The 15,837-nt window shown below is 41.3% G+C and overlaps 1 protein-coding gene across 1 annotated transcript in view; it reads right to left on the bottom strand.

Annotated features, from left to right (window-relative positions):
- FAM124A (family with sequence similarity 124 member A) overlaps positions 1-15,837 on the bottom strand; it is a 79,315-nt gene that overhangs the window by 48,112 nt on the left and 15,366 nt on the right. The window contains exon 2 of the mRNA XM_036301038.1: positions 4,616-4,647. Within this exon, the coding sequence (XP_036156931.1) occupies positions 4,616-4,647 (32 nt within the window). The remainder of the gene's footprint in view (positions 1-4,615; positions 4,648-15,837) is intronic.

The raw sequence follows: 15,837 nt of genomic DNA, 5'->3' as shown, positions 1-15,837 counted from the left end.
GCAGGTTAAAGAAGATTCAGAGACTCCCACCCAGCATGATGTGTGTCTTTCTGGCACAGGTTGGTAGGTGCTCCTGAATTCAGATTCGCAGAACACACTCTTCATGGCCATTTCTCTACAGTTTCAGGCTGGGAGAATTTCTCAGGGCAATGACAAGGGCCCTGCCACTTCAACGGATTTTTTTAATCATTTGTGCTTTGAAAAGTATGAAGGGATACAAAACTTCAAGGCATTCCTGCTGTCCCCAAAGTTCATAAGGGCCAGGTATGGTTAATGACTAAGCTGAGTTTTGAGATGGAACAGTTTTAGGGCACAGATGAGGAGGGAAAATAGCAGTCTCAAATAGAGAGAACTAGTTCACTCTTTGACCACTTTCTATTGGCATTGCTCTGGGGCTAGAGATCCTCAAGAAATGTTATACTCCTAAAAATAGCATTTTAAAGCGCCCAACATCTTCTAAGAGTAGTTCTCCAAGTATGATTACTACTATAATCTTTATTTGAATGTAAATAGTTAGTCATATGTGATGGTAGTTTCATTAGCATTATGTGGCACAGTTGATTTTATTCCCCTGGCGTAATTATTGTTTTCCATTTATCCTGTTTATAAAACGTCCCCTTTTTATTTAAATCACTAAAAAAAAAAAAAAAAAGAATGCAAAGTGTACATAGTGGCTTCATGATCTTCTTATCAGGATTCTGGACAAACAATCTAAAATTCTGAGTTTAAATTAAATTTGTCTTCCTTGGGAAGTATGATTTATTGAGATCTCCTGAGGGCTAACAGTGTCTTTAGCTTTGCAGAATGCATAAATGAAAAACTTGCCTGCCCCATCAATCTAAAAAGGCAAATGGACCAGTTGCAACTAGAAAAAAATTCACCCCCACAAAACAAATCATCCATTAAAGAAGCCCCCTCAGCCACTTCCCCAACCCCGAGTTGGAAGTGAAATCAGACACAGTCAGTAGTAATGCAATTCCATGATCCATGAGGTTGAGGAAAAACAGGATGCCTGGCTCTCCATGTGCCCTCCCCAGCCCCATACCTTGTCCATTTTTTTCTAGGGGAGGGAGATTAAAAAGCAGCAACCTCCCTTCACCATAATGTCTCTACTGCTACCAACTACAAGCAACTCACAGTACAGAAGCTCAGGTTCAGTCTGAACAGCCCTCAATTCGATATTAATGCTAAGGGCCATTGGAGAGGGTGCACGTCCTAGACCAGTGATGGCGAACCTTTTGAGCTCGGCGTGTCAGCATTTTGAAAAACGCTAACTTAACTCTGGTGCTGTGTCACATATAGAAATTTTTTGATATTTGCAACCATAGTAAAACAAAGACTTATATTTTTGATATTTATTTTATATATTTAAATGCCATTTAACAAAGAAAAATCAACCAAAAATATGAGTTCGCATGTCAACTCTGAAGTGCGTGTCATAGGTTCACCATCACTGTCCTAGATTCTATTCGGGGACAAAGAAAAAAGGTACAGATTCCTCAATTCTTGGCTCCTTCCCTCCTCTCTTTATTTCCTTCATTCCTTCTCTCTGTTTAGGGGAGTTTCTAAGACATTCACATCTTAGCATCCTGGAGCTTCTGAAAATGTCCTTAGAGGGCATCTAGCCTCATTCCACAGAGGAGAAAACATGCCCAGAGAAGGCAACTGACTTGTCTGAGAGCACACTGCTCACTAAGGGTGGAGCCAGGACTAAGACCCAGGACACCTAGATCTACACCACTGCTCTTGTACTTAGTCTTGGTGATGGCCTCTCCTCTTTTCCCACCAGGGGAAGGCAGTATGAGGAAGCAGCCCCCGCATGCTGAAGGAAAAGACGACTAAACAAAGTGACCATGTTACCGGAGGAAGCTTTTCTGGCAATTTTGGTAAGGACGAAAACCAACTGAGGGGGCACAGACTCTGTCCCTAGCTCTCCTCAAGGAAGCATTTATGTCCCTGTGAACTCAGGAACAAATGGGGAAAGCAATATCATGGGAATGCTGAGTAAGAACCACGTGCAGACATAGAAAAATTCATTTCTTAACAGTGAATGGTCAGAACCAATGCTCAAATCCCAGTCAGGAATCAAGAATTATCCAGAAACAAGCCATTGGGTGGAGAGAGGCTGACTGGGGACAGTGGAATGACCATGAGATGCAGGAGCTGCTCCCAGGACTGACAAGTGGGAACCGGTCACACAGGGCACAGGCACCAAGCCAGCTGGGAAGGGAGAGTGACCCTGGAACGGAAACATTCAGGATGGATACTAAACATACTAATTTTCTCCCTACCCAGTCACCTGCGTGTGATTATATAGTTTGTGGAGAAATGCTCTGTGTGCTTATTGGTTTTTAGAGAGAGGAATGGAGAGAGAGAAACATTCAATGTGAGAGAAACATCAACTGGTTGCCTCCAGGGATCGAACTCACAACCTAGGTATGTGCCCCGATGGGAAACCGAACCTTTTGGTGTATGAGACGATACTCCAAACAACTGAGCTACACTGCCAGGGTGAGAAATGCTATGTTTTAAATCTACTTGGAAGAAACTTTTTATTATTGCAGCTCTGTTGAACTTATGTTTTAAAGGATAGATTTAAAACTGTAAACTTAAAAAAATTTGTTTTCTTTTCAGAAAGTGTCGGCTCTATCATCTTCCACTGACTGCTTAAGGGGCCTTCTTCTGAGTCTGGGTGTGGCCAGGATTTATGTTCCTGGCTGGGAGGAAATGCAGGCCAGGCCACATATTGGGCAAAAACAGCCAGGGGCCACCTGTATGCACTCACCCCTTCTTCCTGCCCAGAACAAGGATGTGATGGCTATACTAGAGGCAGTGGTTTTGTGACGCTGAGGCAACCCTGAGGATGGAAGCCAAAAGTTAAGGATGGTGTAGAATAATGATCGAAGGAGCTTCTACACCACACCAGCGCCGCATCCTCTGGACTTCATTTTTTTTTAATGTTAGAGGAAAACAAACTCCTATTTATTAAATCTTTATTTTTCTCTATTATCTGTAGCTAGACACATGTCCTAATTAAAATATGAAACACATAAATATACATCCTCACTTGTCAAGGAGCCCCGACATTGAAGAGTGAGAGTGAAATCATGGAATATTTAATGAGAAAAGAAAGAGTAATAAAGTCTATTGATCCCAGTGGCACTAAGAGAAATTCCAACTCAGAGATCGCAATAAAAATAATGGAGAGGAAGACATCCCAAACCAAATTACCCGCTTCCCTAACAAGAGAGGTGCTTTGTTGTGACCCAGAGGACTGATTTGAGAGCTACGAATTGAGAAAAGGCTTTGGGCAAGTGTTTTATACAAACCATTCTTTAAAAAAAATATAGTCTCTGGGCAAAACTGAGAGTTCGAGAGAGCATGCTCTGATGTTAGGAATGCAAAAGCTTCAGGGAGTAAATGCAAATCACTGAAGCATTATTCTCATTATTACTAATGGTTCTTAATAACCATGAGTCTCCAGTTGGCTGAAACAACCAGAAATTGCTCCTTGTATCCATGCTAATAACTAATGAAATTTGACACTAAACATAATTTCAGATATACAGCTTTCTGCACAGTCTCTTATTGCAAAGGAAAGCTAAGCCAGAACATCAGTAAAAAGAATAACCCAATTAAGTGTGTTTCCAATTGGGAACTATTTAGAATTGAGAGTTTAACAGGATAGTGAGATAATAAATACTGAATTGTTTTGTCCTGATTAAAAAGATCAGGATTTTACCATAAGACATCTTTTTTTTGTTATTTTAAAATAAGTGCTTAATCAGTCTGAATGACTGTGGTCTTCTATATAGTGATCTTAATCACTGTAAATTGTTCAAGGCCTAATTTCCCATAAATAGATTCACACTTGTGATTTAATATTTAATACAGAGGCATCGTTTTATATACTCAGAATGTGTTTATAGACATAGTCCCAATCACTTTTTAAGCATGTATAATAATTATGATCTCTGAGGAAATTTGCCCAACAGATGAGTTGGGGCCACGCCATGGATCCAATAAATGTGCTCTGAGCCATTAGCCTTCAACAGGTATTTGATAAATGTTTGTTGAATGAATGGGTTACCTCAGATTCTTCAGAGATGTTTTAGAACAGTGGTTCTCAACCTTCTGGCCCTTTAAGTACAGTTCCTCATGTTGTGACCCAACCATAAAATTATTTTCGTTGTTACTTCATAACTGTAATGTTGCTACTGTTATGAATCATAATGTAAATATCTGATATGCAGGATGGTCTTAGGCGACCCCTGTGAAAGGGTCGTTCAACTGCCAAAGGGGTCACAACCCACAGGTTGAGAACCGCTGTTTTAGAAGCATTCGTGCTAATAAAGCCTGAGCTAGTTCCCCCAGGCTGAATTTCTATAGGGAAAGTAGTGGCATAGCTAGTCCTGCAGCCAAGGTAAAAACAAATTCTCCAGAGAAAGTCTCCACTGCTGGAGTGAGAGGATGTATTATTGTTAAGGATACCTTTGGTGAGTCCTACTATTAACACAAGGGTAACACAGATGACCTTCTCTACATGCATAGATGGGACTGACGCCTGAGGGACTGTGAAAACAATTCTGAAAACAAGCATTTAAACCATACTTACTGCTGGTGGAGGATATGTGGCTGTAGTCAGACCTGAAACACAAAACCTTGGTATTAGTAGGATTAAAAAATTTTTCATTAGCCAAATAATTTCCCTAAGCTACAATTTTAAAGTCAGTGGCAAGTAGCACCTAGCTAATCAAAAAATTCCACAAATTAAAAACTATTGTGTTAGCATTGTTTGTGCAAAATAAATTTAAGTCTAAATTTGAAAGCAAAACTTTAAAGGCACTTTAGAAATCAGGGGTCCTTTAGGTTTTGGTCAAGATGGTGGTGTAGGTAGATGCTGCACTCACCTTTTCTCATGACCACATCAAAATTACAACCCAATTATAGAACAATCAATCTGTATAATCATCTGAAGCACAGCTGAACAGAAATCCTATAACTAAGGATATAAAGCAGAAGCCACATAGAGACTGGTAGGAAGGGTAGAGACGCAAAACAGGCTGGCCCTGCACCCATCTGTGGTGATTGAGAATCTGAAGGGATATTTCAGCTGCAGAGGTCCCCCCTTAGAAGCAAGGGACTTTTGCCCCACACCAGGTCCTTATCCTGGAACACCAGTGCCAGAAGAGAAGCTCACATAACATCTGGCTGTGAAAATCAGCAGGGATTCCATCCTTTGAGTGAGATGGAAGGCTGTCCTCTTCAAGGGCCAATGCACAAACTCTCACTCACAGGGCACTAAACTTGGGCTTCATGAAAGGGCAGTATATCGGGGAGTGCCACAGATACACAGGGAGAAACTTAGTGTGTATGACTTCAGGGCAAGGGCTGGAGGGACGACCGCCACTCTCCCTGTTTTGAGCCTGCCCTGCACACAGCCTCAGCTGAATCTACATTAGCCAGGTGAACTCCACTAGCTCTACCCTGACTTCCTGAGACACTCCCCTATCTAACTTGCACAAGACCCTGAATAGCCACAACAATCTTGAGAAAGAAGCACAAAGTTGGAGGGATCACAATACCAGATATCAAATTATACTACAAAGCCACTGTAATCAAAACAGCCTGGTACTGGCACAAGAACAGGCATACAGATCAGTGGAATAGAACAGAGAACCCAGAAATCAACCCAAGCCACTATGCTCAATTAATATTTGACAAAGGAGGCAAGAGGATACAACGCAGTAAAGACAGTCTCTTCAATAAATGGTGAGGGGGAAATTGGAAAGGTACATGCAAAAAATGAAACTAGACCACCAACTTACACTATACTCAAAAATAAACTAAAAATGGATAAAAGAATTAAATGTAAGTCATGAAATAATAAAAATCCTAGAAGAAACCATAGGTAGAAAAATCTCACACATCTATCACAGCCATATGTTTGCTGATACATATTCAAGGAAAGAGAAACAAAGGAAAAAATAAACAAATGGGATTACATCAAACTAAAAGCTTCTGCACAGCAAAAGAAACCAAAAAGGGATCCCACTGAATGGAAGAACATATTTGGCAATGATACATCTGATAAAAGGGTTATTTCCAAAATATATTAAAAACTCATACAACTTAACAAAAGGAAGACAAACAATCCAATTTAAAAAGGGTCAAAGGATCTTAATAGACACTTCTCCAAAGAAGACATATAGAGAACCAAGATGGTGGCATAGGTAAACAGCAATACATGCCACCTCCCACAACATCATCAAAATTACAACTAAAATACAGAACAGCCATCATTCAGAACTGCCTGAAACCTGGCTGAATGGAAGTCCCACAAATAGAGAAATAAAGAAAGCACCAAGACTAGTAGGAGGGGCAGAGGCACAGAATGTGCTGGTCCAGCACCCACGTGCGGCATTTTTTTCCAGCCAAGAGGGATATCTTGGTTGTGGAGGCCTCCCATGAGGAGCTAGGGGTCCCAACCTCACACCAAACCCCCAGCGCAGTGTTCCAGAACTGGGAAGAGAAGCCCCCCGTAAAAACCAGCAGGGATTGTGGCTGAGTGACACAGAGGCTGCTGGAGACCCAAGCAGTTCCTCTTAAAGGGCTGGTGCATGAACTTATACAGTTCAGCTTTCTCTGAGCTCCAGCGCTGGGGCAACAGCTTGGGGGGATCCAGTGACATAAAAGGAGGAACTAGATCATCTAGCATCAGAGCAAGAACTCGGGGATGACTTTCTCCCAGAGAGGGGTGCTCAAAGGGGTCATCCTTACTGTGCTGACACCTCTCCCATCACAGAGCTGACTGGCAGCCATATATGAGTTTCCATCAGCCTGGCTAACACTGTTTCTCCAACCTGGTGATTCACTGAGACCCTGCCCCATCCAATTTGCAGCCCTATCGAAGCTGTTTGCAGTGGTCTTTTTGTATAATTGGCCTGTCCTGGCTTAGGCTTCACACTTTCCTAAAATCTCTCAAGAAAGCAGCAGCTGGCGTCAGCATGCCCCATACCTATCAATAAGTGGTGGCCATCTACAGGTCGCTCTGTGGCTCCTGCTGGGTTACCCCAGGCAGGGGCTGACTTTACACCTCCCTGGAGGCCCCAGAGCCAGTGCACCCAATGGACAACTGCAGACCATACCAGATTACAACTCTACACATCCATAAGGGACACACTCAAAAGGCAGACTCAGTGAGCTCCAAAGCCCCACTGAAGCAAGTCCTGCTCTGTAGGGGGGCACAGCAGCTCTTCCACTGTAGTCACAGCTGGTCCTCACAGCCAACTGGTCTAGAGGTCAATTCCTCTCAGTGACACCAACAGCAATTAAGGCCCAATTACAACATGACTGTGCACACACCCCACACAGAGGTGCACACAGAGTGCCCAGCTCGGGTGACTGGGGAGGCTGAGCCACTGGGCCCTACAGGACACCTACTACACAAGACCATTCTACCAATTTCAGGAGACATAGCAGCTCTACCCAATACATAGAAACAAACACAAGGAAGCAACCAAAATGCAGAGACAAAGAAACATGTCACAAATGAAAGAACAGAGGAAATCTCCAGAAAAAGAACTAAAAGTAGCAAGCAAACTACTAGATACTTTGATATTGTTCAAAACAATGGTTATAAGGTTGCTCAAGGATCTTAATGAGAGCTTCAAGGAACGTAGTGACAACTTCAAGGAACTTAGGGAGAACATCAATGACATAGAAAAGAACCAATCAGAAATGAAGGATACACTAACTGAAATAAAGAATGATTTATAGGGATTGGTCAGTAGAGTAGAAGAGTCTGAGAATCAAATAAAGGATTTGGAATATGAGGAAGCAAAAAACACCTAAGCAGAAGAGCAAAAAGAAACAATAATCCAAAAATATGAAGATAGTGTAAGGAGCCTTGGGAACAACTTCAAGTGTATCAACATTCGCATTACTGGGGGTGACAAAAGGAGAAGAGACAGAGCAAGATATTGAAAACCTATCTGAAGAAATAATGACAGAAAACTTCCCCTACCTGGTGAAAGAAATAGACTTACAAGTCCAGGAAGTGCAGAGAACCCCAAACAAAAGGAACCCAAAGAGGCCCACACCAAGACACATCGTAATTAAAATGCCAAAGGTTAAAGACAAAGAGAGAATCTTGAAAGCAGCAACAGAAAAGCAGTTGAAGAAGAAGAAGAGATATGAATAAAATACATATCTATCAATAATTAAATCTAAAATAAAAAAATGAACAAGGAATATAATGAACAAAATAAACTGATGAATAAAATAGAACCAGAGGCATGGAAACATAGAACAGATTGATGAATCTCAGAGGGAAGAGGGGTGAGGGAGGGAGGCAAGAGATTAACCAAAGAACTTATATGCATATATGCATAAACCATAGACACAGACAATAGGATGGTGAAGACCTGGAGTGGGAAGGGAACCAGGTCGTAGGGGGCAATGGAGGAAAAAAAGGGGCACATCTGTAATATTCTCAACAATAAAGATTTAAAAACAAAAAGGAGGACATACAGATGGCCAAGAGACACATGAAAAAATGCTCTAAGTCACTCATTATCAGAGCAATGCAAATTAAAAGGACAATTAGGTATCATCTTACACCTCCCAGAATGGCTACCATCAACAAAACGAATCACAAGTGCTGCTGAGGATGTGGAGAAAGGAGAACCGTAGTACACTGTTGGTGGGAATGCAGACTGGTGCAAGAGTATAGTTTCCTAAAAAAATTAAAGATGGAACTGCCATTGGACCCAGTGATCCCACTTCTAGGAAAATATTCTAAGAATCCTTAAACACCAATCAGGAAGAACATATGCACCCCTATATTTATATCAGTGCTATTTACAATAGCTAAGATTTGGGAACAGCCCAAGTGCCCATCAGTAGACGAGTGGATTAAAAAAACTAGTACATTTACACAATGGAATACTATGCAGCAGTAAAAAAGAAGGATCTCTTGCCCTTTGAGACAGCATGGAGGGATCTGGAGAGTATTATATTAAGTGAAATAAGCCAGTCAGAGAAAGACAAGTATCACATGATCTCACTCAGATGTGGAATCAAATGAACAAAATAAACTGATGAATAAAATGATCCAGAAACTGTGGAATCTCAGAGGGAAGACAGGGGAGGATGGGTGGAAAGTGACCAATTAAAAACTTTTATGCATATATGCATAACCCATGGACACAGAAAATAGTGCAGTAGGCCTGGGGGGTTTGGAGTGAAGGGGTCAATGGGGGAAAAAGTGGACATCTGTAATAGTTTTAACAACAAAGATAAACTTTAAAAAAAGAAGAAACGGAAAATCTGAACAGACCAATTACTACCAACGAAATCAAATCAGTAATAAAAAAAACTCCCAATAAACAAAAGTCATAGACTGGATGACTTCACAGATGAATTTAAAATAAAAAAATTTTTTTAAATTTATTTCTGAGAGAGGGAGAGGGAGAGAGAGAAACATCAATGATGAGAAAGAATTATTGAATGGCTGCCTCCTGCACCCCCCCACCACTAGGGCTCCAGCTTGAAACCCAGGCATATGTCCTGACCAGGAATGGAACCCTGACCCACTGGTTCATGGATTGATGCTCAACCACTGAATCACACTAGACAGGCAATTTTACCAAACATTCAAATAATAATTAATATCTCTCCTCAAACTATTCAAAAAATTCAAGAGGACTAAAGGCTCCCAATCATTTTAAGATGCCAGAATTACTCTGATTCCAAAACCAGAGACTTTACAAAGAAAGAAAATTATAGATTAAAATCCCCAATGAACATGGATGTAAAAATCCTCAACTTAATATTGTTAAATTGAATTCAGAAATACATTAAAAAGATCATATACCGAAAAATGGCGACCAGCAGGAAGGTAGGGAGGGAGAGAGTGTGAGAGCGCAAGGAAGTGATAGAGGAGTGTGTGGACGCGTGTGGTGTGTGTGTATGAGCTAGGGACAGTTAGATTCTGCAGATCTCCTAAGGGGCTGCTAAACCAGGCAGTCTTAGGCGGCGGAGTCCCGCTCCCTGCGCGGACACTCCTGGGTGGCGAGCACAGGCACGGCGACCTCACCATCTTGGGAAACGGAGCTGCTTGAGACTGGGATCCTGACCTCAGCACCACCCAGTCTGATCTCGGACGCATACCAGGACCCTGCAGCCACCAGGGACAGAGACCTGTGACCACAGGGACAGAGACCTGTGACCACAGCTACAGACCTGCGGACACCAAAAGTTCAGAAATCCCCGCGGCAGATCCGTGAGTAACAGAGCCCATCCCCCCTTCCCGCAGGCTTGCGGGCAGCGCCAGAGTAACTAACTGATAGACCCACCCCTTACCGGGGCCTCAGCGCTCCAGGAACTTTAGCCTGGAAGTGCGCAAGCACCTTGGAACTGATCCCGCCCAGGGCCCGCTTCTGAGCTCTGGTCTGGGAGCAAACGCTCGAACCCCAGGTACTGAGACTGCGTGCACTGCAGGCTTCGGAGCCCTGGGCTGGGAGCAATCGTGCGAACACCGGGAATTTGTCCCACGTAGCACAGGCCCAGGGACCCCGATTCTCTGGGCAGGTGGCAGCACCAAGCACCAGTGACTTGACTGTGTTTCTTTTCACCTGCGCCTGAGATCCTGATTTCCTGTGCATTCATACTAAGAGCCAGTGACTCCACTTCCTGGTGCAAGGGCACACAGGGACCCTGATTCTCAAGGCAAGGTCACGCGAAGCAACAGAGACTCTGATACTGGATTCTGGGGAACTCTGACTCCTGGGGCACGCTAGGGGGCTCTGGTTTTCAACATGCTTCTGGGGGGTCTCTGTTTCAGCACGGTGCAGGCAGGGTCCCTGGTTCTAAGGGCGCATACGAGGCCACATTGAGCGCTGACAACACTGACTCTGAGAGAGCCTGGTTCCCACCAACCCACAACAACCACACATCTTAGTGTCAGAGCTCTTCAGTGACACTAGGGTGGCGGGAGGCTCCCACTGCACATGGCCCAGGCCCACGCAACTCGACGTTTGAACCATCGGGAGATAATCAGAATGAAGAGACGAAACAACACCCAGAGAAAAGACAATGAGGAGTCACCAAGAAAGGACATTAATGAAGTTGAAGCATGCAACATGACAGAAAAAGAATTCAGAATAATGGTTGTACAATTCATTCACCGGATGGATGAGAAAATCAACAACCTATGAAAGAATCAGGAAGAAATGAAAAGTGATATAGCTACAATCAAAAACACCATGGAAAGTTTCAACAGCAGACTAGAAGAAGCAGAGGACCGAATTAGTGAATTAGAAGATAAGGCAGAGAAACAAGCTCAATCTGAACAGCAACTGGAGAAAAGAATTAAAAAGCAGGAGGAGAGCCTAAGGGAGCTTCGGGACAACATGAAACGAAGTAACATACGCATAATAGGGCTGTAAGAAGGACAAGAAGAGCAGCAAGGATTAGAAAATCTATTTGAAGGAATAATGTCAGAAAACTTCCCTGATATGGGGAAGAAAAAAGTTACACAAGTACAGAGAGTCCCAGGCAAGATGAACCCCAAAAGACCCACACCAAGACACGTCATAATAACGATGGCAAATGTACAAGACAAAGACAGAATCTTAAAGGCTGCAAGAGAGAAACAGAGAGTTACCTACAAAGGATCCCCCATCAGATTATCAAATGATTTATCAACAGAAACACATCAGGCCAGAAAAGAATGGACAGAAATTTACAAAGTGATGCAAAGCAAAGGACTGAATCCAAGAATACTCTATCCAGCAAGGCTACTATCATTCAAAATTGAAGGGGAAATAAGAAGCTTCACAGACAAAAAAAGGCTAAGGGAGTTTATCACCACCAAGCCAGCAATGCAAGAAATGCTAAAGGGATTGGTGTAAAAAGAAGAACTAAAAAGCCCAGAAAGAAAACAGCCACAAAAAAAAATAGAAATGGCTACAAACAAGTACCTTTCAATAATAACTTTAAACGTAAATGGACTAAATGGTCCAATCAAAAGACATCGAGTGGCTGAATGGATAAAAAAACATGACCCATATATTTGCTGTCTACAAGAGACCCACCTCATTAGAAGGGACTCACACAGACTGAAAGTGAAGGGATGGAAAAATATCTTTCAGGCAAATGGAAATGAAAAAAAAGCTGGGGTAGCGATACTTATATCAGACAAAATAGGCCTCAAAGTGAAGGCCATAACAAGAGATAAGAACGGCCACTTCATAATACTAAAGGGATCAATACAACAAGAGGATATAACCCTGGTAAACATATATGCACCCAATGCAGGAGCACCCACATACATAAGAAAACTCCTGGAAGATATCAGGGGAGAGATCGACAACAATACAATCATAGTAGGGGACTTTAATACACCACTGACATCACTGGATAAACCCGCTAGACAAAAACTCAGCAAAGAAACAGCAATCCTAAATGACTCACTAGATCAGATGGACTTAATTGACATCTTCAGAACACTTCACCCCAAAGCCACAAAATATACATTCTCCTCAAGTGCTCATGGGACATCTTCAAAAATAGACCACATATTGGGTCACAAACAAAGTCTCCCCAAATTCAAGAAGATTGAAATCATACCAAGCATCTTCTCAGACCACAAGGCCATAATATTAGAAATAAACTACAATAAAAACAACTCAAAATACTCAAACACTTGGAAGCTGAATAGCACGTTATTAAATATTGATTGGGTTACCAATGAGATCAAAGAAGAAATTAAAAACATCCTGGAAACTAACGACAATGAAAACACAACAATCCAAAACCTATGGGACGCAATGAAAGCAGTCCTGAGAGGGAAGTTTATAGCTCTACAGGCCTATCTCAACAAACAAGAAAAAATGGTAGTAAATCATCTAAATCTACAGCTCAAAGAATTAGAAAGAGAGCAACAAGAAAAGCCCAGAGTGAGCAGAAGGAAGGAGATAATAAAGATTAGAGCAGAAATAAATGACATAGAGACCAAAAAAACAATACAGAAAATCAATGAATCAAAGAGCTGGTTCTTTGAAAGGATAAACAAGATTGACAAACCTCTAGCCAGACTCACCAAGAAGCAAAGGGAAAGGACCCAAATCAACAAAATCAGAAATGATAGAGGCGAAATAACAACAGATCCCACTGAAATACAAATGATTGTTAAAAAATACTATGGACAACTCTACTCCAACAAACTAGACAACCTGGAGGAAATGGACATAGTCCTAGAAAAATACAACATTCCAAAACTTAATCAGGAAGAATCTAAAAATCTCAATAGGCCAATAACTATGGAAGAAATTGAAGCAGTCATCAAAAAGCTTCCATCAAACAAAAGCCCAGGACCAGACGGCTTCACAGCGGAGTTTTACCAAACATTCAAGGAAGAACTAAAACCTATCCTCCTCAGACTACTACAAAAAATTCAAGAGGAAGGAACACTTCCAAGCTCATTCTATGAAGCCAGCATCACCCTAATACCAAAACCAGGTAAAGACAACACAATGAAAGAGAATTACAGGCCAATATCCCTCATGAACATAGATGCCAAAATCCTCAACAAAATCTTAGCAAATCGGATCCAGCAGTACATCAGAAAGATCATACACCACGACCAAGTAGGATTTATCCCAGGAATGCAAGGATGGTACAATATCCGCAAATCAATAAACGTGATACATCACATAAACAAATTGAAAGAAAAAAACCACATAGTCATATCAATTGATGCAGAAAAAGCATTTGACAAAATTCAACACCCATTTTTGATAAAAACTCTCAGCAAGGTGGGAATTGAAGGATCATACCTCAACATAATAAAAGCCATATATGACAAACCCACAGCCAACATCATACTCAATGGACAAAAACTAACACCATTTGCCCTAAGAACAGGAACAAGACAGGGATGCCCACTCTCACCACTCCTGTTCGACATAGTACTGGAAGTATTAGCCATTGCAATTAGACAAGAAGAAGAAATAAAAGGCATCCAAATTGGAAAAGAAGAAGTAAAACTGTCCTTATTTGCAGATGACATGATATTATACTTAAAAAACCCTAAAGACTCCATCAATAAACTATTAAACTTAATAAAAGAATTCGGCAATGTAGCAGGATACAAAATTAACGCCAAGAAATCTATGGCATTTCTATACACCAATAGTGAATGTGCAGAAAGAGAGACTAAAAAAGCAATCCCATTTACCATCGCACCAAAAAAATTAAGCTACCTAGGAATAAACTTAACTAAAGAGGTAAAAGACCTCTTCTCAGAAAACTACAGGACGTTGAAAAAAGAGATAGAGGAAGACATAAAGAGATGGAAGAACATACCATGTTCTTGGATTGGTAGAATCAACATCATTAAAATGTCCATACTGCCCAAAGCAATCTATAAATTCAACGCACTTCCCATTAAAATACCAATGGCATATTTCACAGACCTAGAACATACTCTCCAAAAATTCATCTGGAATAAAAAACGACCCCGAATAGCTGCAGCGATCCTGAGAAAGAACAAAGTAGGTGGGATCTCAATACCAGATATCAAGATGTATTACAAAGCCACTGTTCTCAAAACTGCCTGGTACTGGCACAAGAACAGACATATAGATCAATGGAATAGAATAGAGAGCCCAGAAATCAGCCCCAACCAATACGCTCAATTAATATTTGACAAAGGAGGCAAGAACATACAATGGAGTCAAGATAGTCTCTTCAATAAATGGTGTTGGGAAAATTGGACAGATACATGCAAGAAAATGAAACTAGATCACCAACTCACACCATACACAAAAATAAACTCAAAATGGATAAAGGACTTAAATATACGACGGGAAACCATACAAATACTAGAAGAATCCAAAGGCAACAAAATCTCAGACATATGCCGAAGCAATTTCTTCACTGATACAGCTCCTAGGGCATTGGAAACTAAAGAGAAAATAAACAAATGGGACTACATCAAAATAAAAAGCTTCTGCACAGCAAAAGAAACCATCAACAAAACAACAAGAAAACCCACTGTGTGGGAAAACATATTTGCCAATGTCATATCTGATAAGGGCCTAATTTCCAAAATTTATAGGGAACTCATACAACTTAACAAAAGGAAGATAAACAATCCAATCAAAAAATGGGCAAAGGACCTAAATAGGCACCTTTCAAAAGAGGACATTCAGAAAGCCAAGAGACATATGAAAACATGCTCAAAGTCACTAATCATCCAAGAGATGCAAATCAAAACAACAATGAGGTACCATCTCACACCTGTCAGACTGGCTATCATCAACAAATCAACAAAGGACAAGTGCTGGAAAGGATGTGGAGAAAAAGGAACACTTGGGCACTGCTGTTGGGAATGCAGACTGGTGCAACCACTATGGAAGACAGTATGGAGTTTCCTCAAAAAACTGAAAATGGAACTCCCATTTGACCCTGTGATCCCACTTCTAGGAATATATCCCAGGAAACCAAAAACACCAATCAGAAAGGATATATGCACCCCTATGTTCATAGCAGCACAATTCACCATAGCTAAGATCTGGAAACTGCCTAAGTGCCCATCTGTAGATGAATGGATTAGAAAACTGTGGTACATCTTCACGATGGAATACTATGCTGCTGTAAAAAAGAAGGAACTCTTACCATTTGCAACGGCATGGATGGAACTGGAGAGCATTATGCTAAGTGAAATAAGCCAGTCAATGAAGGAAAAATACCACATGATCTCACTCATTTCTGGAGTGATAATAAAGACCATTATAAACTTATGAACAAAAATAGATACAGAGGCAGAGC

This window comes from Myotis myotis, unplaced genomic scaffold (assembly GCF_014108235.1).
Source record: "Myotis myotis isolate mMyoMyo1 unplaced genomic scaffold, mMyoMyo1.p scaffold_m19_p_3, whole genome shotgun sequence".
In the NCBI taxonomy this organism is placed as follows: Eukaryota; Metazoa; Chordata; class Mammalia; order Chiroptera; family Vespertilionidae; genus Myotis; species Myotis myotis.
This window is presented reverse-complemented; position numbering and strand designations above follow the sequence as displayed.